This window comes from Sitophilus oryzae, unplaced genomic scaffold (assembly GCF_002938485.1).
Source record: "Sitophilus oryzae breed Bouriz unplaced genomic scaffold, Soryzae_2.0 scaffold_499_pilon_pilon, whole genome shotgun sequence".
Taxonomy (NCBI): Eukaryota; Metazoa; Arthropoda; class Insecta; order Coleoptera; family Curculionidae; genus Sitophilus; species Sitophilus oryzae.
In genome coordinates this window covers 4,094,969-4,119,516 of record NW_022147083.1, presented here as the reverse complement: position 1 = coordinate 4,119,516, position 24,548 = coordinate 4,094,969, and the positions used below count along the sequence as shown (strand labels likewise).

Here is a 24,548-nt window from a genome sequence, read left to right as displayed (position 1 = left end):
TCTAAAATGGATAATATTAGATTGATAAAATATCGAAATTTGAATACATGTGACAAGTTTCGTTTGATCTAAAGAATATCTACAAACTACAAAAAATATTTTAATTTGGGATTAAGTTTAAGTAAAGGTCGAAGTAATTTTATCATATAATAAAGAATTATAATTACCTATATAATATTATTCTAAATGTTTATACTATAAATTTAATAATATATTACGCTTTGAATACATAAGTATACTAGAAGTCAAAAAATTACTATTAACATCATTAATTTTTATTGTTAATTATTTAGTTTAATTTAGTTGTTGTCTGAACCCGTATTGATAATCTGTTTTATTTTTTATAATTAAAACTATTAGTTTTTATATTTAATGAGCAAGTTTGATAGCAATAATTATATTATTTAACTACCTCTCTTATTAGAGCTAGCGTTTTCTAATACTGATTTAAGATTATTTATAAGTTATTAAAAATACAGTCATTAAGTATATATGTTTATTAGTTTTAATACATATTTACATTTTACATATTTTCAGGGCAAGAGGTAATTTCTACATAACTACTAATCCCGAATCACCCTACTCAAAAACATAACCGAAGATAAACATAACAGAAAATTGGTCCAGTGTTTCCTACAGATCTATTTAGTCGAAAATATTTAGATATATTTATTTAGCTAGATCATATTGTAAATATTCTCTTATTATAAATTGTAAAATATTTTATTTAATTAATGTTAAGTAAAGATAATATTGTAAGTATAGTGTACCAATATTTATACCAAAGGGGCTCAAGAACTTATATAGATATTCTTTCAAGAAATGTTATATTCAATATACCAATTTAGAAGTCTTAAAGACTTTTTGTTGCAGAATAAATCCATCTCTTTCCTAATAATACTTGATAATAAAATAGAAATGACAACAATATTATAATATTAGATAAGTAATTAACACTCTCGACAATCTGAAGAGATATACTTAGCTATTTCCTTGTCAAATGCACCACCAGTCTTAATTGCTCCATATGTCTTTTATGTTTTACAAAGATTGATTTGCAGTTATCCATGGTTCTATTTTGAAAAGTTGCACTAACTAATAATATTTTGGGCATAAAATATTATTAAATTAGGTACTTTATTTCTAAAATGTAGTTATATGTATTGTCAAGTGAGAAAAAATCATGTAAAATATAATTCCAGTAAACCAGTTTGATGTAGGCCCAAGAGATCGGTTACCTGCATGACGTCTACCCAGATATCTTTTTAAATAACATTAATAATTAAATAATTAAAATATAACAATCACGGGTCGAAAATCAAACGCAGGTACCCGAAGTTCGATTCCCTCGCGGTCGTTGCCGGGTTAGTGTAATTATATTGTAAATTGTTTTGACAACGTAACCGGCGATGACTACGAGGAATAGAAGAATATAAAAAGAGTATTCTGAAGAGAGCGGGGTTAGTTGCATTATTAGTTAGATAGTCAGCAGTTTGTCAGCAGTAATCCTGTAAGAGACTAAATACCTATCTCAGCATACTCCGTAAGTCTTTGCATTTCCAAGGCTTGTTCTCCTTAGATTTATATATTATCGTATATTTCTGCAAAATAAATTTATATGAATTCTAATAATAATTAAATCTAATGGTTGTTTTAATCGAAAGATAGATGCTTATCTAAGCCATCCTACCGAACAACCCCCAAGCTAGGTGGCGACAGTTTAGTGATGAAAATAATTACTTTAAAAAGAAAACGTTTAGATGACACACTATTAAGAAATATGCATTCTGCATCATATACAGGGTAATTCCAATTCGAACCTCACTATTATAATCTCCAAAATTATAGGAGATACGAGGAAGGTTAAATTGGGACAAAGCTGTGCATAATGTACCAAGTAATATGCCGTTTAGAAAGATCTAAAATTCCGAGTAGTTTCCGAGATATTCGAGAAAACCCAGTCTTAATTGGTCCATGTCTTTAATATTTTACAAATATTAATCTGCAGTTATCCATGGTTCTATTTTGAAAAGTTGCACTAATGCATAATATTTTGGGCATAAAATAATACTAAATTACGTTATTTCTAAAATGTAGTTACTCGTATATGTATTGTCAAGACTTAAATATATGTCAACTTGGGTTTTTTCAATTGGGAAAAGGAAAGAAGGTCACCGAAGTTCGATAATCTCGCGGTCGTTGCCGGGTAAGTGTAATTATATTGTAAATTATTTTGACAACGTAACCGGCGATGACTACGAGGAATAGAAGAATATAAAAAGAGTATTCTGGCAGAGAGCTGGGTTAGTTGCATTATTAATTAGATAGTCAGATGACAATCGAAGAGCTGAATTGTTAGCAGAAGTGAACAGTTTGTCAGCAGTAATCCTGTAAGAGAGTAAATACCTATCTTAGCATACTCCGTAAATCTTGGCATTTTCAAGGCTTGTTCCCCTTATATTTCTAAATTATCTTATATTTCAGCAAAATAAATTTATATTTTATAATTGTTGTTTTAATCGAAAGATAGATCCTGGTCTAAGCCATTCTAGCGAACAACCCCCAAGCTAGGTCGCGACATTATAGTGATGAAAATAATTAATTTAAAAGAAAAACATTTAGATGACACACTATTAAGAAATATGCATTCTGAATCATATACAGGGTAATTCCAATTCGAACCCCACTATTATAATCTCCAAAATGATAGGAGATACGAGGAAGGTTAAATTGGGACAAAGCTGTGCATAATGTGCCAAGTAATATGCCGTTTAGAAAGATCTAAAATTCCGAGTAGTTTCCGAGATATTCGAGAAAACCCAGTCTTAATTGGTCCATGTCTTTAATATTTTACAAATATTAATCTGCAGTTATCCATGGTTCTATTTTGAAAAGTTGCACTAATGCATAATATTTTGGGCATAAAATAATACTAAATTACGTTATTTCTAAAATGTAGTTACTCGTATATGTATTGTCAAGACTTAAATATATGTCAACTTGGGTTTATATCAAATTGGGAAAAGGAAAGAAGGTCACCGAAGTTCGATATCCTCGCGGTCGTTGCCGGGTAAGTGTAATTATATTGCAAATTATTTTGACAACGTAACCGGCGATGACTACGAGGAATAGAAGAATATAAAAAGAGTATTCTGCAGAGAGCGGGGTTAGTTGCATTATTAATTAGATAGTCAGATGACAATCGAAGAGCTGAATTGTTAGCAGAAGTGAACAGTTTGTCAGCAGTAATCTTGTAAGAGACTAAATACCTATCTCAGCATACTCCGTAAGTCTTTGCATTTCCAAGGCTTGTTCTCCTTAGATTTATATATTATCGTATATTTCTGCAAAATAAATTTATATGAATTCTAATAATAATTAAATCTAATGGTTGTTTTAATCGAAAGATAGATGCTTATCTAAGCCATCCTACCGAACAACCCCCAAGCTAGGTGGCGACAGTTTAGTGATGAAAATAATTACTTTAAAAGAAAAACGTTTAGATGACACACTACTAAGAAATATGCATTCTGCATCATATACAGGGTAATTCCAATTCGAACCTCACTATTATAATCTCCAAAATTATAGGAGATACGAGGAAGGTTAAATTGGGACAAAGCTGTGCATAATGTACCAAGTAATATGCCGTTTAGAAAGATCTAAAATTCCGAGTAGTTTCCGAGATATTCGAGAAAACCCAGTCTTAATTGGTCCATGTCTTTAATATTTTACAAATATTAATCTGCAGTTATCCATGGTTCTATTTTGAAAAGTTGAACTAATGCATAATATTTTGGGCATAAAATAATACTAAATTACGTTATTTCTAAAATGTAGTTACTCGTATATGTATTGTCAAGACTTAAATATATGTCAACTTGGGTTTATATCAAATTGGGAAAAGGAAAGAAGGTCACCGAAGTTCGATATCCTCGCGGTCGTTGCCGGGTAAGTGTAATTATATTGTAAATTATTTTGACAACGTAACCGGCGATGACTACGAGGAATAGAAGAATATAAAAAGAGTATTCTGGCAGAGAGCGGGGTTAGTTGCATTATTAATTAGATAGTCAGATGACAATCGAAGAGCTGAATTGTTAGCAGAAGTGAACAGTTTGTTAGCAGTAATCCTGTAAGAGACTAAATACCTATCTCAGCATACTCCAAATGCAAGTCTTTGCATTTCCAAGGCTTGTTCTCCTTAGATTTATATATTATCGTATATTTCTGCAAAATAAATTTATATGAATTCTAATAATAATTAAATCTAATGGTTGTTTTAATCGAAAGATAGATGCTTATCTAAGCCATCCTACCGAACAACCCCCAAGCTAGGTGGAGACAGTTTAGTGATGAAAATAATTACTTTAAAAGAAAAACGTTTAGATGACACACTATTAAGAAATATGCATTCTGCATCCTATACTGGGTAATTCCAATTCGAACCCCACTATTATAGTCTCCAAAATTATAGAGATACGAGGATAACCAGAGTTCTCGAGATAATCGAGAAAACCCAAAAACTAAAAAACGATTTGACAAGGTATCCCAAAACTAAAATAATATTTTCATTGCCACTTTTTCTCAGCTAGACAACAGTGTTTTCAGATTTGTTATCCGACGTTTCGTCTTTTGGCCACCATCATCAATTTTATTTTATTATTATTTAATTATTTTACTTATTTATTTATTTAACTTTGACCTAATTTAACCATCCTTGTATCTTCTACCGGCTGGTGCATCGTCGTTGGAAACAGAAACAAAAAAAAGCCATACAAATTTTGATTTGTCCAAGTATTGGCTCCCCTATTAATTTTACAGCGAAGCTCGAAGTCGTAAATAGGTTTTTAAAGGTCTGCGGGTCTGCGTATGTTGAATACATATGCTAACTGTGAACAATGTTGGGCAAGTCGATTTTAAGTAATTTAAGAAAAATCGCATTTATGTTTAAATTAAAACTGAGCCGGTAACAACGCAAAACCAGGCAAATGCTAATACACCCATAGATAAAAAAAATAAATTTAGATTGGAAAGCCCGTCAAAATATATATTTTTTGGGGGTCGCGACCGTTGTACGCTTTGAATAAGGTTGTACGCGATCTGCTATAGCGGTTGCTAAGAACAACCGCAAAAAATAACAGAAATAATTTTCTCTTGTCAAAGTCAGAATCCATTCCAAAGTAATTATTGCTATCTTGCGAGTTTAATTGAAATTTTATTTACTCGAACCCGTGATAATTGTAAAAAGTGGCATTAAAAACTAAAACTGTGTTGTGAACTGCAAAAAGCATCGTGTATTGTGGCACAATGTCGGTTTCCAATGTTTCATAGTAGTCTAAGAGCTAGCAACGTTTTCGAGGAACTATTTAAGACGTCTGGCTCTTTGATATATCTTTTACTATGCTCACTGGAACAGCATGCGTCCCGTCTGGCTGCCGATACCCGTTGCGTATACTATTATTGCGCATCGGAAGAAGATCCTATATTTTTTATTAATTTAGATCTATAAATTCTAGTATTGAATATAAATCGAACATGTCTCCATAGCGCAATGCGTAGAGTTTTCGACCACAAACCGATTATTCAGAATTCGAATCCGGGTCAGGACAATTTTTTTATTTTATTTTCGTTTATATTCTGATAGTAAAGTATTAAATAATTCTGGTGATTAAAAAAAAAACAAATATATAATACTCTACTATCAGAATCTAAAAGAAAATAAAATAAAAAACGTCCTTGCCCTAACCCGGATTCGAACTCTGAATCATCGGTTCGTGGTCGGAAACTCTACGCACTGCTCTATGGAGACATGTTCGATTTATATTCAATACTAGAATTTAAAGGACTTATAAAAATATAGCATCTTCTTTCAATGCGCAGTAGAGAACGCAACGTTTACCGGCAGCCAGACGGGCCGCATGCTGTTCTAGAGAGCATAGTAAAAGATATATCAAAGAGCGAAAGGTCTTAAAATACTTGTTTTTCCGACGTTGCTAGCTCTCGTACTATAGGTATTTCATACATGTCCTTATATAAAATAAAGATTCTTATATGCAACACACTGTATTTTATTTATAAAATTAAAAGAACATAATAATAAATTTGTGAGTTTTTATATATGTGTATGTTATAATGAAGAGTGTTTATATTGTCCTTATAGGCACTTTTCAATCTAAACTTGTATCATTTATCTATGCATATACCTTAATTTGGTAACATAATGTTGTCAATGTCGCTAAAAACAGACAGAAACTAAACGTTAGGCTTTTGTCTGTTTGGAACAAGTATTAAATTACAAAGATGCATTTCGGGTATACTAACTATACGGTTATTCGGTACTATAGCGTAGTAGCCTTAACAGCACTTTGACAAATTGAGAAAATTTTACAAAAATGGGAACTTAAGGTATATTAACATTTGTTTGGTTTTGCATTTTTACCTGTTCAGTTTGAATTTAAAAACAAAAAAGTTTTTCTTAAATTCGATACAAACAGCACCTTTAAAAAAAACTATTAACGACTTCGCTGTAAAATCAACAGGGGAGCCAATATTTGGACAGTTAAAATATACATGAGATTTTCTGTTTCCAACGCCGATGCACCACCCGGTATAGTTTTCCATATCCCAATAGTGGGGTTTGAATTTGAATTACCCTGTATATTTAGGTAAATAAATAATAAATAGGTGTAATTAATTAATAGTTTGCACTACTTAAATTTATATCCTTAAGTGGACAATGTCGTGCTTAATATGTCTAGAAGCTTGGTGGACAATAAATTAAGTTTGTTAAAAAATAACACAAGAAAGAAATAAAACTTTTCGGGAGCTAACATGTTGCGGGATACGGGAATTAAAAGAAAGTTTGTCACTAAGAGCCATTAAAGATAAAAATTTTAGAAGTTGTTTCTTTAATTGTGGCTTTTGAATAAACGTTGTTTTGATACCAGCAACAAGCACAATTAAAATTAATGATACCTTTTATACGGAATACAATTTGAATATTTCTTTAGTACACTTAAAGAATGACAGGTAGATTCATTTGGCTTGGAAATATTTGTAACGCTGAGAAGAAAAATAATAAATTTTGTAATATGATTGGCATTACATTGATTCTACGAAAACTTAATATTGACTGATATAATACTCTACTGGAAACAGTAGAGGAGAGATATATTGATATTTGGGACAACTAATACACAGCTAGGGATCTGTACTACCAGAAATCGACAGAAGAATTAAGTTAGTATGGAGTAATTCTGGAGAAACTCAACCATATTTAAATCTAGAATGCCACTCTATCTAAAGAAAATAATATTCGACCAATGTGTACTATCAGTCATGACCTATACATGCGAATCCTGGACACTTAAAACTAGAATCCTGGACAGTAAAAGGAAACTGCAACCTAACCAAACATGTGGCTATCTATTTCAAAAATTAAATAATTGTTCCAATCCTATATAATATTGGCCGTAGCTGTCATGGAATTAAGCGATTAAGAAATTATCATAAATAATTTTTTTCAAATGGAAACCCACTTTTTTTATTTCAACAGTGAAAAAATTTTTAATTCGTTACTTTTGATTATACATGTTCCTATACCTAAAATAAATCGTTTTTAAGTTATTTAAAATTTAGTTTTAAAGGGTAGTGTAAAACGATGTAAAACTATATCTGGTCATATCATATTGCCATTAGCTATCACTAAAATACGAGATATATTTTTATAAATACACTTATAAAGTTTTATCAGCAGTATTTATAATATACGATATTCAAATAAATAGTTTTTTGACAGAAGGAAATAAATTTTCTGATGACTTGACACTTAATGCCAACGGAAGCTAAATAAAATCAAGAAAAAATTACGCTTTAATTAAGTAACCGAAACTCTGAGCTGCGTTTTTAAAAAATGTTATTTTTCAAAAGTTACAGTGACAACATTAAGAGAATAAACAGGAATGACAATAGTGTGAGAACATTTTGCTTTTATATGTAAATAATGCTGATTCGGGAGAAAACGATCTTCTGCAGCTATTCTTGGCATGGCCTTGATTCGCCGGATACATAACTCCTCCCTCCTTAAGAATCAAAAAACGACGGAGTTGATTTTTGATGAACTTGGCTTCAGCTCGACATCTTTTCTTTCTTCTTTTTTCGTTTTCTTGAAATTTTGGGCAACAAATCGATACCAGTTGATCAGTTTCCTTCTAAATAATATTAGTAATATGGCAACTAATATTAAGAATCCCATTCCAATATATAGAGTCCCACTGTATAGACTGGTATATACAGGGTCGTCTGGTAAAGTCAATTGGTTTGCCATGTCCTTCAATCGGTATAGCTCTTCCTAATTTATTTTAGCAATATTGGGTGTGATTAGAATTTTGGATATATTGATGTTGGATATTTTAACTTCTGGAAGGATCAGGGCTTTCCCTCTTCTGACTTTCTCGTCATTGAAACATTTCTTATCGTGTATTTGGATTTCGCAGGCCTCCCGAATTTTGACAAGTACTGCTTGATTGATTTGGGTGTATTGATCGGTGTCACAGTTTGCCAATATTCTTTCTGTCTTCACGGGGAGAATTAAAACCATATTTCTTGTTATTTGTTCCACGATTGGTTCTTCAATGTTGACCTTAAAGGCTGTACAGTTGTTCATGCTTCGGTTGTCTAGCAAGTCTTCAACACATTGGTCATGGGGGTGGAATTCTTCGACGCAGAAGTATGTCTCTTCTATGGATGGACAAATTTCGGCGGCGAATTGTCTTCTTGCTTGGGTATATAGCCAAATAGGGGTATCGTGGTATAAAAATAGTTTGATCTTGGATAATTGGAAAAATATGAAAAAAGGTTTTCTGGTCTCAGTATTGGAACATGTATCGCAAAAATTGCTTTACTTAGCTTCCTAACTTACTTGGGTTCCCAAAATTTGATAATATGATAACATATTTTTGAATTTTGGTACTTCTGATGGACTGTAGAGTTTAACTAGATAATTCAAAATTTCCTTTAAGTCGTTACTCGATAAAACACTATTATGCAAAGCATTGACTTTTGAAAACATGATAGCATCTTCCAAGTTGTCCAAAAATAAGATTAAATTTTGGCAATCTAAATTTAGCTGTGTTGTAACTCCTTGGAAACTAAGATAGTCATTTAGGCTACTTATAGTTTGTTGTACCGATGATTGGAATGTTTTTAAACTGAACTCTAATATATTTTGATTATTACTTAAGGTTGTTATAGTTTTATTATAATTATCTATTAAACCTTTGGAAAGAGAAATTTGCATTTTCATTTCTTTGATGGTTTTTTTCTGATTATTTTCTAGTGTAGAGATAGCTTTTTTTTCTTCGTTTGTTGGGGTGTCAAAGTTGTGTGAATCTTTTGCTAATAAATCAACTGTTCTGGTCTCTGTTTCGGAGTTCTTGTTTATTACAAATGGTCTATTTATTGTTCTGTGTGTTAAGTTATTCTTCTGACTACTTTCTTGAGATCGAAGTTTCTCAGGTGGTTTATTACGAAATACTTGAGAAGAATCTGCAGTTGTTGTTATAATTTCGGATCATATTTGAATGTTCTCTAGTGGTTGTTTTATATCGATATCTGATAATATTTCTCTACGATTTCGTTTTGTTCTTTTATTTCGTTTCTTTCTTTTGTTAGGCTTTTTATCTACTAGGAGAAAAAAGTCTCTTATAGAACTATCAGTATCGCCTAGGTTATGAACAATGTCGGTGTTTGTCTTCACTTGATTCCTTGAAATTTCGGCTTGTTTCGAAATTTCGGAATTTTCGGCTTGCTTGTTCTTGTCCTTTTTATCTTTAGTTGCGCACCCCTAAATTTCACGTTTTTCGTTTGCGTACCTATATTTTCTGACTGATTTAAATTTGAAGGATTTATTGATTTATTTTCCCTATCAAAATAATAAAAGTTTACTAAATTATTTATTTCATGAGAATTTCTTTTTAAAGATTTTACTTCTAATGTTTTATTCAAAATAACTGAGACAGTTTTATTAGTTGGATTTTGAATTTTAACTGTCGCAGAACCATTTTCAGAGTTAGAAAGTGTAGAAGGAATTATAAGTTTTTCTAAATTAGTTCTATTAATAATTATATCGCCCTTGTATATACTTACTGGTATTTGTTTCAAAGCTTTTTCGTTCGATTTTAACGTTATGCAGAAATTTGCTTCGTAAGGTGTTCTATATTTAAAAGGAATCTCGAAGTTAAAACCTATGAGTTTTTTATTTACTAAGTCGATGTTTAATTGTAGATTTATTAAATCTTTTATGCCCACTTGCACCGTTTGTATAAACCTTGTTTAAAGGCTAAACAGTGATTAACTTTAATAACATATTATATAGTTAATCACTGTTTAGCCTTTAAACAAAGTTTATACAAACGGTGCCACGTGGGCATTAGACCTATAACACCGTCGAAAAAGTTATGAAAATCAAATAGAATAAAATCGATTGTGTAGACTTCTGAACATTTTAAAAATGCTGGTATTTTTGCCTGAAATTGTGTTGTTTCGCTACCTATCGCTGTTTTAATTGTATTAGGTTCACGATTTATACAGCGTGGGTAAAATTTTTCTGCAATTGTTGGTTTTAAAATTGAACGTGAGCTGCCGGTATCTATTAAAAGTTTAATATTAGGTAATTCGATGTACGGCAAAACACCGCTGGCTGATATATTTATTTCTACTATGTTGGGTTTTCTGGATAGGCTGGATTGTGAAAATTTCCGCATCCATGATTTTCTTCATTAGGTTTTTCGAAATTTTGGATTTGTCGATAGTTCGTGTTTTCCATGTTTGTTGTAAAATATGTCTCATTTTCGATATTTCCACAGTTTTGATCATAGTACTGTTGGACATTTTCTTCGTTTCCTTCATATTCATTAGCGTGTAGTTCTTCAAAAATAAATTGTGGAGGATTCCAACCTCTCTGTTGTTGGTTATTGAACTGATATTGCATGGATTGTTGTTTACTAAATCCGTTCGTATTCTTTACGCTAATAGACATGGGTGTTGGTTTTGTTCGTTGGCTTGGTGGAATTGGTTTTGGTGCAAACACGTTTTGTGGTGGACCAAAAACTTCTTTGTTCGTAAAATATCTTTGCGGGGGTAGTTGTCGAGGTTGAGGCATATTTATAGGCTGAGAAGGCCAGGTTTGAAAATCAGTATAGCTTCCCGAATTATTAAAATTTGGATTGTTAGGTGTATTAAAATTTGGAGTATTATTATTTTGAAAATTATTAAAATTTGGGCTGCCGAAAATAGAATTATTTCTATTGGCATTTGATTGACTAAAAATATTTTGTTGATTAGGATTAGTATTGAAATTATTTCCGAAATTAAAATTCGATTGATTCATTGATTTTTGATTTGGAAATCCTGAGAAATTTTGTGCATTGGAAAAAATATTTTGTTTATTTTGGGAACCAAAATTATTTTGATTTTGAGAGTTATTTAAGTTTCCATACAATTTCTCAAAATTCTCAAATTCTACAACATATGCCATAGCATCTTCGAGCGAGTTTAGTTGTTTAAGATGCATGTTATTTTTTAGTGTTCCCGTGCATCCAGCAATGAAAGTATTCAATGCAGTTTTCTCGTAATATTTAATATGACATAATTTTTGTTCTTGTGTTAAATTTAAATCATTACTAATGCGTTGTGCCACGTTACTTCTCAACAACTGTAATCTAGTGCCGAAATTAATTAGATCTTCGCCTTTGTATGGCCTGGTACGTGTTAGTTCCTGAACCAAACAATCTGTGTCTCTGCGGTCTGAAAAACACTGTTGCAAAGCTGCTTTTAAAGATTCCCAGTTTGTTAGTTCGGATCTATTACCTACCATAACTTCCGCCCTACTAATCAATTTCTCCTGCACACAATCAAAGATATGAGAATTCAATTCACTGTTATTGTGAATAGAATAAATTTGAATTAATTTGTCACATTTCAAATTAAATTTATTCAAAGTATTACAATCACCATCGAAAGGTTTAATATTATTTAAACGTGATTTAAATAAATCCCAATCTACGGCTAATGTATCGTCATTATTTGTGTTAGGCATTTTTATTTCTGTTTTATTAAAACTAAGAGTACTTAATCTATTAACTAGGTCTTCTAATTCGCTCATTAAACGATTAGAAATCTATAAAAATAATTTTTATTTAGTATTTAATTGAATTTATTTCATTTATTACTTTCTTTTCGGTTTATTTTGTCTTATTTATTTTACTTATTGATTGATTGCTTTTTCCTAAACTAATTGTCTGCGATAGACTGACCTAAACTAAATTTTGTATTTAATACACTGATAATTAAATATTCCGACTGAGTCCTTAATCAGAGGGTCAGAAGGAGCGAAAGGAATTGGCACCTACCTTTTACTGTAGTCTCCAACTCTTCCCGATTCCCGGATGTCGAAATGCTGCTACTGCCGCTGCTGCTGGTTGCTGGTTCGTAAAATTGCACTGAAGAGCTTGAAAACTCACGTAGCTTTCTCCCAATTTGACGAAAATGTTCGATAATCGGTCGAGACACTCCCGAAATTTAGAAAAATACTACTACACAATCCTACCGACTGCGCCAATTAAGTAACCGAAACTCGGAGCTGCGTTTTTAAAATTTTTTATTTTTTAAAAGTTACAGTGACAACATTAAGAGAATAAACAGGAATGACAATAGTGTGAGAACATTTTGCTTTGATATGTAAATAATGCTGATTTGGGAGAAGACGATCTTCTGCAGCTATTCTTGGCATGGCCTTGATTTGCCGGATACATAACTCTTTAAAATAAATCTTAAAAAATAAAAACAATATATTTTAGGTATAGGAACATGTATAATTAAAAAGTAATGAATTGAAAAACCTTTTCACTAGTGAAATAAAAAAAGTAGGTTTCCATTTGAAAATAATGATTTATGATAATTTCTTAATCACTTAATTCCATTACAGCTACGGCCAATATCATGTGACATTTGAACAATTTAATTTTTGAAATAGATAGCCACATGTCTTCTCTTTATGCCACAGTAGCTGTGGTAATCACTAAATTTGTCGTTTAGGCTATACCGATTTTTTTGAGAGGCAGTTTTTTTCTCCAAAAATTTTAATTTTTTGTTCTCAAAAACGGTAAATGTTAGGTATAGTGTGTTAGATATCAACATTTATAAAATTTTACAGAGAATTTAAATATGTAATAAAAAATGGGGGTACCCATTTAAAATAAGAAAATTGCTGTCAACTTTCGGTATTTCCGGAAGTGCCGCCATATTGAAAATATTTTTAATCGATTGATCTCGTTGTGAAACAGTGATGTACAAAAAATCTTCGATCTAGAAGTTGTAGTTCTCTATTAACTTCTACTGCACGCTCAGCCTGGTACACCCTGTATATGGAATAGGAATCACACGCACACAGGATCAGTGTTCAATATGAAAGGTATGTTTTTGATGGCTTAAAATTAATCCCTAAGTAGGCAGTTTATATAAGTTTCTCAAATTTTTAATAATGAGAATAGCTTGCGAATGATATAACAAGAACACAGATCACGCAGTACACGCAAACGCTAATTATTATCTGTAAGTTGAATTTACTTTCGTTTAGAAATTCAAATAAATGTTCGATATTTTAGATATCGTGCTCTGTGCTCTGTAGTATACCTATGCATTGTATTATCCGTCGTAAATTTCCAATTTATTTGGGACCGTTTTCGACAGGAGCGGGGGGTACGGAGTTGCGTGCGGGTGCTTAAGCCCGATCGTATGGCATGATCAAGTTCAGTATCCAGAATCCACTGGTCGAGTGTACAGATGTAAAAAAAATATTAATAATACTCTCTACAGGGTGAGTCTTAAATAAGTGCAAATATTTTTAGGGGTAGTATATTTCAGCCCCAGAAACACAGTTTTTTGGATTTTTTTTTAGATTTTAGTTAAAACACATAATTTATTAATAATATGGCAACATAGGTACTAGATTAAATTTACAAGAAAGAAAAAGAAAATCCATAAAAGATCCTGTTGGTTTTTTGGACTTATTTGAAAAACAGCAAAGAGAAAATATGTTTCTTTTATCGAGATCTACTAGCCCTTAAAATATTTACACCAATTTAAGACTCACCCTGTATAATACACAACACAACAATAATTGGTTGATTTCCATACCTTCTAATTATTCCTGTTGACAGCACTAAGCATGCTATTTCCATTGCATTTTCTCGACCGATGTCTAGATTGTTTATACATGCCATATGTTTTACATGCATTATTTATGGAAAAAGACTAGCGGACTATTGTAAATGCATGTCGCCCATAACCAGTTGCGGTAAATTTATTGAATTCTTTAATAATAGAAGATATTTTGGCCATATTAAGTTGGTCATATATTTGTATTATTATTAAGCACTGTAGCGGTTATGCACCAACCACCGCTGAAATCATTATGAATACTGTTTAAGGCGCGATTAACTCAGCTATGTTTTAGTAGGTACTAAGGTAGGCGCTAAGCTAATAAAAATGAACAGAATAATGGTGGGCTCATGCTTCCGATCTTGGCTCTAACACTAATATTAATCCTAATCCCAAGAATATGAATCAACGTAAACGATTGCTAGCGTTCATGCTTCCAACGCGCAACGTGTCGACCTTAACATTAGCCTTTGTCCTCACGAGTTCTAAGAAATATGGGAGATTTGATATTCTTAGCGCTAATGCTAATTCAGAATTGACTTGCGCATGCTCAAAACTAGGGGTTTTAAGAATTTCGGAAATTATATTTGACATATTGAATTTGACGGTTTATAAATGTAAAGGAGAAAGAATATTTTGTTTCCTAGAAATTATTAATGTAAAAATGAGTCTCTTTAGTAATCGAAATTCCAAAAATATTTGTTTAAAGTTTAATTAAAATAAAGTTTATTAGTTGCGAAAATGGTATAGAGTATACCAATTTTTAGAAAGCTTATTTTAACAAGGCAAATCAAATAAAAATATAATATATTTTTATTTGATTTGCAAATAAAAATATATGATATTTTGGAATATAAGTAAACTCAGTTTTCACCTTTTCGATAAGATCGAAATATGCAGTATTTTAACATTCGTCCTGTATTTCAGGAACTAAGAAGGCTAGTACCCAAGGCTAGTACAAACCGGTGTTTAGTTTCACAAAAAAGTAGCGCAGTGATGTGAAAACTACATATTTCTATCTCTACTCATAAAGGGAAAAACCATAAAACACACAAAAATGGAACACCCTGTAAAACACATTTACATTTTACTACTTAGAAGTTTATAATGAGTATTATTATTATAGACAATTCTTGTAATATTATTCGATTATATATCATGTAATAGACAAATGTAGATTCATAGTTAAACATCTTAAGTAGGTCTCTTTGTTCCCTTGTCGCATGTTAGCAAAAAGAGAAGAAAAAGACCTTCAAAGTTACGCGAAACGCAGAAATATTATTGTTTCAAAATTGATGTTAAATTATTTATAATATGAATGTCGTGCGTGCTCAGTCTGGACGTATTCGTTTGACAAAATTCCCAGCGCAGGGACATCTGCATCCAGATTCTTTCTGAAGTTAGTCCCATGGGATTTTGCAGGAGCACATGCCACATCGGTTTTAGCTCTTTTGTCAGTAACTGGAGATGACAAAAAGAAAACAATCAGTAAATGGAAGTTTCTTATAATGAAGTTTTCTATGAAACGACTATTCATAATTTAAGAGGATATATTTTTTTATTAAATCTAGCAAAAGCTAAAATATGCTGTTAAGACGTAGAGACCTAATAAGAATTTTAGAATAGGTGTATTATTTTAAGTTAATTTTATTATTATTCAGAAAATATGTCAGCAATAATAACGCACAACTTAAAAATATTTTCATGGATATATAACATATACAGGGCAATTCAAATAAATTTTTAGACCAATGTTTTAGTTAGTTTGTTTTGAGCTGATTTATTATAAAATTCCCTTTCGAAAAATATCATCCTGTCAAGCCATCTATAGAACGTTCAGCCATCCATACGTCATATATTATTGTCAAACTATTTCAATCACTTGCCAATGAGATGAAAGAAATTACTGCATATTTTTTTAGTAATTGTCATTGTCATTTTATTTGGGGTTATAATTTTATTGACGGACATTGATCACGATTAATTTTTTTTGACGGACATGTCAAAATTAAAATTTGGTTGTTGCTGTAAAACAAAATTTACATTTTTTATTGCAAAAATGCCTCAAAGATTTAACCAAAATGAACAAGATCTCATTTCTGTCTTAAGAGACGCTGGTAGAATACTCTTGCCCGTGGACGCCGTATATGAGGTAAATACAATGCAAAGGTTTCACAAGCATTCCTGTGTAAGATAACATTTTTAAATAATATAGCGAATTGCTGATGCTTTAAAAATATCACACGGTGCAGATTATAATATTATTATAGTCCGAGAATAGGCATTTGTTGGAAAGCAAATTTGCGAGAAAAATATACATTATAATATTTTAAAAACTAAAACGTTAAGGTGCGTTCACACCGGCTACGCCGCTCCGCGCCGCGCCGCGCAATTCATTTTTTTAACATGTACTTATGAAGTGTATTTCTTTAGCGCGCACAAAAGTATATGTTAAAAAAATGATTTGCGCGGCGCAGCCGGTGTGAACCACCTTTAGAGCTCAAACGCATTGATGACCAGAGCGCAGCGACAAGCCAACGGCCAGGACATGAAATGAAATGATAAATTAAAAAAAAATCAATCAAGCAGTCTGCAATCAACTGATCGCAGCTGCGACCAATCTGTGACAAAGCTACACGCACACTGGTGCGATCACGGCCGCGATCAGGATCTCCATGCGGCCGCGGTCAAAAGTTGCCGAAGATGCCTTTTCACATTGGTGCGCTCGAGTTTTTGAGAAGGAGCGGCCTGGCGGCGCGGCTGCGGCGTTCTATTCTGCGTAGCAATCAGATTCAACTTGTCGAGTTGGATCGCGACGCAACAGCTAGGGATTTTCCGTTATTTAGTATGCTTCTTATTGTTACAATTCAGAAACAGAGCAGCTAATTGAGACCGTAAAAGACACATTCTACGAGTACCTATATGATTTTTCCAATTCGAGCTACAATAATAATAGAATTAGAAATAAAGTTTAGGACGAAATCGAAGTTGCAATTGGATTGGATGGTACATATCATGTACAAATTTTGATTGTTTAAGTTTAAAGATTTTAAGTAAATATATAAGAATGTTTTTTTTTGGGTTTTATACACACACGTTTAATTTACACCTATGTATACCTACAGTGTGGTGCACTCCATAGGTACGGCGGTGAACGTGAACGCGCTGGTGTGTGCTAGAATGATCGCTGATGTTATCGCTGCCCTGGTCGTATTTGAATCACCCAGTATATATATTAAATATTTTTAATATGTGCGCTACTATTACAAAGTTTACTTTTTTACCATTACCCGCATACCTATATCCTATGAAAATTGGTTTGGAAATCATAGATAGGAAAAATAATATTGATTTTTTGGGATCACTTATAGGTCATCCTGTAGGTATAATAAAACCTTTTTATAGATATATGAATAATTACTGTTAAAATAATTTAGTAGAATTACCTGATCGAATGGAATATATCCAATAAAAAACATCTTATGTAAGAGAGGTAAAGGACGTTGTAAAATTTTGTTTGGGGGTACCGAATTTGTACCAATTTTACTGACCTCTAATGTCGAATATAACCATTCGCTATTATTCTTTAAGAAATGATGTAGTGTCTGCAATAGAAATTAATAGTAATATTAGTACTAATATGAATTAATCTTAAACGTATGAGGAGCAGAATTACTAAATGAATATTGTCCATTTTTAAAGATTTTCATCCAATGGTGGCATTGGAAACTTCATACACAGAGTTACAATATTATGTCAGAAACTAAATTCATTTTATCCCATTTAATGGCGAAAATACCTCAGACTTTCTGTGTGTTGTATATCCATTGGCCGTAGGCAAACAAACAGAAAGTTGTTATGTATATCCTTTTTTGTGGAAAGCAACCGAGTAATGAACACTCAAGAGATAGCAGTCTAAACAGATGCTTCCGCATCTTCAGGAGGCACAGGCATCTTCCCAGAGGAACTAGACATCCGACGATCTTTAAGCCAATCGGATGGCTGTAATGTTCTACAAGCAGATGTTTACGCCATAAAGGAAGGGGCTAGTTGTATACGAGAGAGAATTGCTGATAGACCAATAGGGGATATCGTGATATACTCTGACAGCTTGGGCGCTGTAAGAAGCATCACCATGCAATCAGTGAGATCGAAAACGGTGATGGAATGCCGAGAAGCACCGTCCTGGCTGCGTTGGGGCGGAGATACTCTGTGCTGGGTGCCAGGCCACAGCGTGGTGATTGCCCACCACATTGCTGTGGCCTGGCACCAAGGAAGCAGACAGGCTCGCCAAAAAGGAGGCTAGGGAAGAGGCCTGGCAGATGACCCACCACTTGTGACGATCAACACGCTAAAGGAAGCTATAGGAACTGCCATCGAGGCCAAGCAGCAAGACACGTGGTAACACCGTGAGGACTGCGCTACAGCTCGAAGATTGTGGCCAGTGGTAGATAGCAAAAAGACAAAACAACTACTAGAGCACAAAAAAAAACTAGTACTCATAATTGTAGGTGTCGTTACTGGAAATTTCCCCACGGGGGTAATCCTCGTGAGATGGAAAATTTCCAACAACGACTATTGCAGAGAATGCGGAGAGGAAGAAGAAACCATAGAGCACCTGCTGTGTCACTGTCCGGCACTGGAATACCGACGCGACGCTTTAAAACTTTAGTGTGAGGTTTTTTTGGAGGGACTAGAGGAAGCAGCAGAAGCCAACATCAGCGACATCAGGAATTTTGCAAAGAGCTGGAAGTGCTTTAGCGCAAAGAAAAAATGAGAGGAAGGTTTGGTACAACAATACAGGGGTATCGCAATAGGCCCAAGGCCTCCGAGTGAGGGATCAAACAGATCCCAAACCCCAGCAACCTAACCTAACCTAACCTAACCATGTCCTGTTGTGCTGTGGACATACTGCTTTTTGTTTGTCATTGCCAGATGAACGGTTTGTTGTACTACAACTTCTCCATTTTTTGAATAATACTACTTAAAATAATGAATTGAACTACGACTGAGGACCATGTAGTTGGGGATACGGACCGAGAAATTTCACGTCTAAGGGACTCAACAGTTTTTTCAATTTTTTCAGATAGCATCAAAACTATATTTTTCACAAGTAGGTGTACTATTTTTTTCATTTTTTATACATTTTTATACGAATACACGAGTATAAAGTATACGAGTTTTTCATTATTACAGTTGGGGGTTGGAACTTTTGCCGATACTACATAGTTTTTCGGTAAGTTTCTTGCAAAAACCGTAGCAGTTTTTCTTTGTTTATTAAAATTCGAAAAAATTAACAAAACGCATATAGAAAGTCTACTTCTCGAATATGCAATTTGTTATAATAATTGTTATATTGATTCATCAGTTTTTCTGCAATATTTTGTTGTATGTTTAGTGGAGTGGTATGTAAATTCTTGATTTTTTTACACTTTGCTTACTAAGCCGTATTATTTTATTTACTAAGCCGTATATTAGTAGAATATTTTAAAACATTTATTTTACTTTGTTACACTATTATTTGTAACTTACTTTTAGGGCTTTCTTTCCCTGATTGTTTAATAAAAGATCGCTAACTAAAATCTCTAATATTTGTTGATTATTTTCAATTCTAATTGATCCACTATTTTCGGAACATCCAATATCTTCTAAACTAACTTGACTTAAAAATTCCTCTATTTGATCAGTATGCTTGTTATCTTCATCTAAAAAGCAATTATATCTAACAAGAGTACACAGTAACAATTTATTAAAGCTATTCTCTTATTAAATGCAAATCTTACCTATACTGCATAGAGATTCAGCAACAGCTAATGCAAGACTTTCAGTAGACTGTTCACTACACCTTTTAACGGAATTTGTATCATCCGATTTATTTTCAACATCTTTGGGACTATGTTTAAAAGACACCTCTTTTTTTGGGCTAACATTCTCAGATATATCTATAAACATATTTTGTAATTAGAAGTACTTAATAATTACAAAATATGTTTATAGATCTGAATATTTTTGTTTTGTTTTTTATTTTGTAGATTATGGTGAATGATTTTTTAAGTACTGAATCAGTTATTGTATATCAGTAATGCAATATAAAGTCTTAAATTATATAGGCTTGGTGTATTCTTCGTTGGTACAAACATTGTAGAATACCGACTAAACAAATACACGAGTTTAAATAGCGAGTAATAAAAGTATTAATAAGCGCAATAATTTGTGAAAATTAAAAATTAAAATCTTTTGATATCTCCAGAAGGTTGCAGTAAAGGTTATTATAATTTATTACTCGAGCTAATATTAGTAATATCACGCCGCGTGTCGGGTGCTTCAACTACGGTAGCGATCATAGTTTTATGCACCGGTTCTGCTAGTTAGGATATGACTAGCCCTAAACGGCTAGACTGAATAATTTTCCTTTAATCGCTACAGAGTGATTTGGTACCTATTCTTAAGTTATTTGGACCTATTCTGAAGTGATATAATTTAATTGAAATCAAAAATGTTTTTGTATTGCTCTATTATTACTATATTATTATGAGTTGACATGATTTAATTAAAAATATGCAGGGTGGTTCGACCTGTAATCCGGAAACTTCAGCAGCATATCGATATTATCAGTACCTGTCATCATTGACATAAATTAAACATGTTGACTAAATAGTTATTAGAATGAAATTGTAAATTTAAAATGTTTTTGTGCCAAATGTTCAACATAAACTGTTTTATCATAATTTTTTTAAGAAGAAATTATGAAGAATAAAAATTTCCCAAATTTATCATTTTTGTCAAATAACTTAATGACATGTATTAACTATTTCAATTCTAAATATCTTGAGAATGGTTAATCGTAGCGATTTATACCAAGAGACATTTTTTACGTAAGAAATCACGGAAATGTATATTCTTTATCTCCGTAGTTTTATACAGGTACGGACTTAATAATAACTTGACGTTAACGTTTACAAACTTAATAATTATGACTATTCTTAGTTCCCAGTAGTTAGTACACAGAAAAAAAAATCGGGGGTGTTTGGGAAGGAAAAGTATATTAATACTTTTATTACTCGTCTGTATGTCTTAGTGATGGCGGTTGGAATTGCCATGAATGTTTGTAGGCATATGGATTAATATATGTTTTGGTGTCTGAAGAAGCGACAATAAAGTCGCAAAACGTCGCAAAAATATTGTTTCCCTTTCTAGCCTTCCCAAACACCCACGATTTTCTTTTCTGCGGACTTAATAATAATTTATTATTCCTCAAAACAGTTAAAATACATGTAGGTGGTGCCCCCTACAAATATGAGTCATATTGATATCAAAATCCAAATTTATCATATCAAAAAACTCCCAGATACCAATTTTCATCCATATATTGACCTTACTTATTATTTGGAAAAAATCGAAATAAAAATGAAACTTCTACACCCTGTATCTCCGAAACTAAGCATTTTAGGACATACATTTATAAGAACTTTTTTACATATTTTTATCTGCAAAATATGCTGCCGACGTTTCCGGAATACAGTTCGGACCACTCTGTATATTACTTATTTTAACAAATTATTATATACAGGGTGAGTTTTCTACAATGTTCTCTATGGGTATCTCGGAAACTACTGGAGATAGAGAGTCGGTTAAATAGGGAAAGAATTACAGTTTTGTGGGGATATAAATACGAGCCTTTCAGATTTTTGAAAAAGTTCTTGGCTTACTAGATATTTCGAAAAAACAAATTTCGGCCATTTTAAAAATGATCCCTAATTCTATTATAATCGATTTTAGATAAAAGTTGTAGAGCCTGTCGTTTTTGACATATGACACAAACATATGTTTTTTTTTTAAATGGAAACGATAGTTGGCCATGACTTTATAAAAAGTGCCATTTTTTAAGCTTTTCAGCGATATAAGCTATAATATGTTTTTTTTTCGAAAAATTACTGAGTTATAGCCAATTCTTATTTTTCATGACTAATTTCACTTAATTGGCATGTTATTCTTATTGTGTTATTTATTTAATTATAATAATTTTTTATAGTTATAATAGTTTCTTTTGCGATTTACATTACACAAACTAAAACTTAAAAAAAATAATATCCCTTCATACTTATATATTTTAATGCCGTACAAAAATGTGAAATATTCGATTGAAATGCACCAAGCCTAGAAGTAGAAAATGCAATATAAGTGCAATGCCGTTTTTACCTAAAAAATGCGAATACAATCCACTAACAAGAATTTGCATCAACACAGAATTACTAACTGGCAATATGTCTGAAGGTATAACTTCCTGAAATAAACTGGTTACCCGAATTAGACTGGAATCTAAAAAATAATAAATTAGGTTAAAAAAACTCAAAACATATAATTTAACCTATAACATCCCAAAATTGACTCAAACAAGCTATTAGGAGCGACATAGCTTGATACATGGTTGCACCTGTTTGCAAAGCATTTATTACAGTTTCCGCTACTAAAGGTAAAACAGGAGATGCTAAGTTTAAAATGGCCTCATACCAGGAATATCTAATTTGATTCCAAACCTAAAAATGTTGAAACAATTTACTTAGAAATAGTTTAGAATATAATGTCGTTATTATATTTATTATTGTCATCGCTTTTTTGAGCCATCCTATCAAATTTAAAATATTTTTCTGAAATACATCCTAATATATACTTTCTCCTGTAGCACAGCAATATAGGTAAAATATTATATGAACAAGAAAGAAATAGTGAGGGAAATGTATAAAAAAGAAGAAAAATATTAAACGGCTCAGCCCTCAACAACTCGCAACCGTATACACCAGTGTACACCAGTGCAGACACGCACACTCACATACTCACACAACCACACACCTACACTAGTGTGCACTGATGTTACTGCCTTCAGGCTTCATCAGTACGGTAAGGAACCAGGAAGCGATGAAACCGATCCCAAAACACAAAAAACCAGGAAGCAAACGATGCAACGAGGCACCGTGTGCAACCCAGGAGATGGAAAAAAATTGATGAAGAAACGAAAATAAATGATGGAAAATAAAAAGGAGCAAACGGGAGCCTAAAACCCCAATTTGTAGCCAAGAAAAGAAGCTTTAGGCTCCCGTTTGCTCCTTTTTATTTTCCATCATTTATTTTCGTTTCATCGTCAATTTTTTTTCCATCTCCTGGGCCCGAATTCTGTAACTTTGACATAAAAACGTTACGCTTTCAAAGCGGTGAGCGAAAGTATGCGATAAGCGGAACGTCAAGCAGTCGATTTTGGTATTCTCGTTGCTGTGCGAATCGTTTTCTGGATACCCGTTGAGCACATATTGACAGCATCGTAATTTCGCAGGTATCTAATAGTCAAATGTGACTAAAACAATGAAAAATGTCAATGTTACGTGAATTTTATAACCTATTGTTGAGTTATGTCAACCTATTTTTCTATGGATATGTCATTATTCTTATTATACGAGGGATATGTTGAAGACGCTTCTCAGCATTTTCGATGTTTTGAACAATATTTATAGCTACCAACTTGTAATTTGTCGATTACTTATTTAGGAATTTATAGAACAAGTAGTAGTTTTCACTAAAGAGCAAGATAACGCACGAAATCACAATTTTTTCGATTTTCACTGACAGTTCGACAAGCAAAACGATCCTTTAAGGCAACCGTTTTCAAAGCGCTTAGCGCAATCAGTAAAGACGCTAAGCGCGTCAGACGAGTTTGGGTATTAATCGTTAGTTAAGTGCGCGCTCAGCAAAAATTAACGTCATATACGCTGAGCGTCTAAAAGCGCTTAGCGTTTTCTACGTTACAGAATTCGGGCCCTGGGTTGCACACGGTGCCTCGTTGCATCGTTTGCTTCCTGGTTTTTTGTGTTTTGGGATCGGTTTCATCGCTTCCTGGTTCCTTACCGTACTGATGAAGCCTGAAGGCAGTAACATCAGTGTACACTAGTGTAGGTGTGTGGTTGTGTGAGTGTGTGAGTGTGCGTGTCTGCACTGGTGTACACTGGTGTATACGGTTGCGAGTTGTTGAGGGCTGAGCCGTTTAATATTTTTCTTCTTTAAAATATTATATTTACATATTGACCCAACCATGGACAGGTTTTTTTTAATAGCCAATACATATATTTTTTATATAAATCTGATATTAAAAATACGGTTAAAAGGTGCATATTCTATATAGATATAGAAAAATAGTATATCTTTTATATACAGGGTGAGCGTGCATTACAAGTTTCTACAGGACTATCGAGATCTAGATCGGAGATATCGGAAGAGTTGACAGCAACTTTCTTATTTTAAGTAGTACTATTTTTTATTACATACTTAAATTCTCT

At 32.6% G+C, this 24,548-nt stretch overlaps 2 protein-coding genes across 2 annotated transcripts in view; one reads left to right on the top strand and one right to left on the bottom strand.

The window, feature by feature from the left end:
* The window catches only part of LOC115886830 (pancreatic lipase-related protein 2-like), a 142,858-nt gene extending 142,077 nt beyond the window's left edge, over positions 1-781 (top strand). The window contains exon 7 of the mRNA XM_030906136.1: positions 538-781. Coding sequence (XP_030761996.1) covers positions 538-595 — 58 coding nt within the window. The 3' untranslated portion in view covers positions 596-781. The remainder of the gene's footprint in view (positions 1-537) is intronic.
* A 9,939-nt stretch (positions 782-10,720) lies between these two features.
* LOC115886854 overlaps positions 10,721-24,548 on the bottom strand; it is a 34,968-nt gene continuing 21,140 nt past the window's right edge. Inside the window, exons 11-17 of the mRNA XM_030906158.1 lie at positions 22,592-22,760; positions 22,423-22,542; positions 20,007-20,165; positions 19,756-19,928; positions 17,670-17,828; positions 11,502-12,181; positions 10,721-11,324 (exon numbers count right to left, since the gene is read on the bottom strand). Of these exons, the coding sequence (XP_030762018.1) occupies positions 10,721-11,324; positions 11,502-12,181; positions 17,670-17,828; positions 19,756-19,928; positions 20,007-20,165; positions 22,423-22,542; positions 22,592-22,760 (2,064 nt within the window). The remainder of the gene's footprint in view (positions 11,325-11,501; positions 12,182-17,669; positions 17,829-19,755; positions 19,929-20,006; positions 20,166-22,422; positions 22,543-22,591; positions 22,761-24,548) is intronic.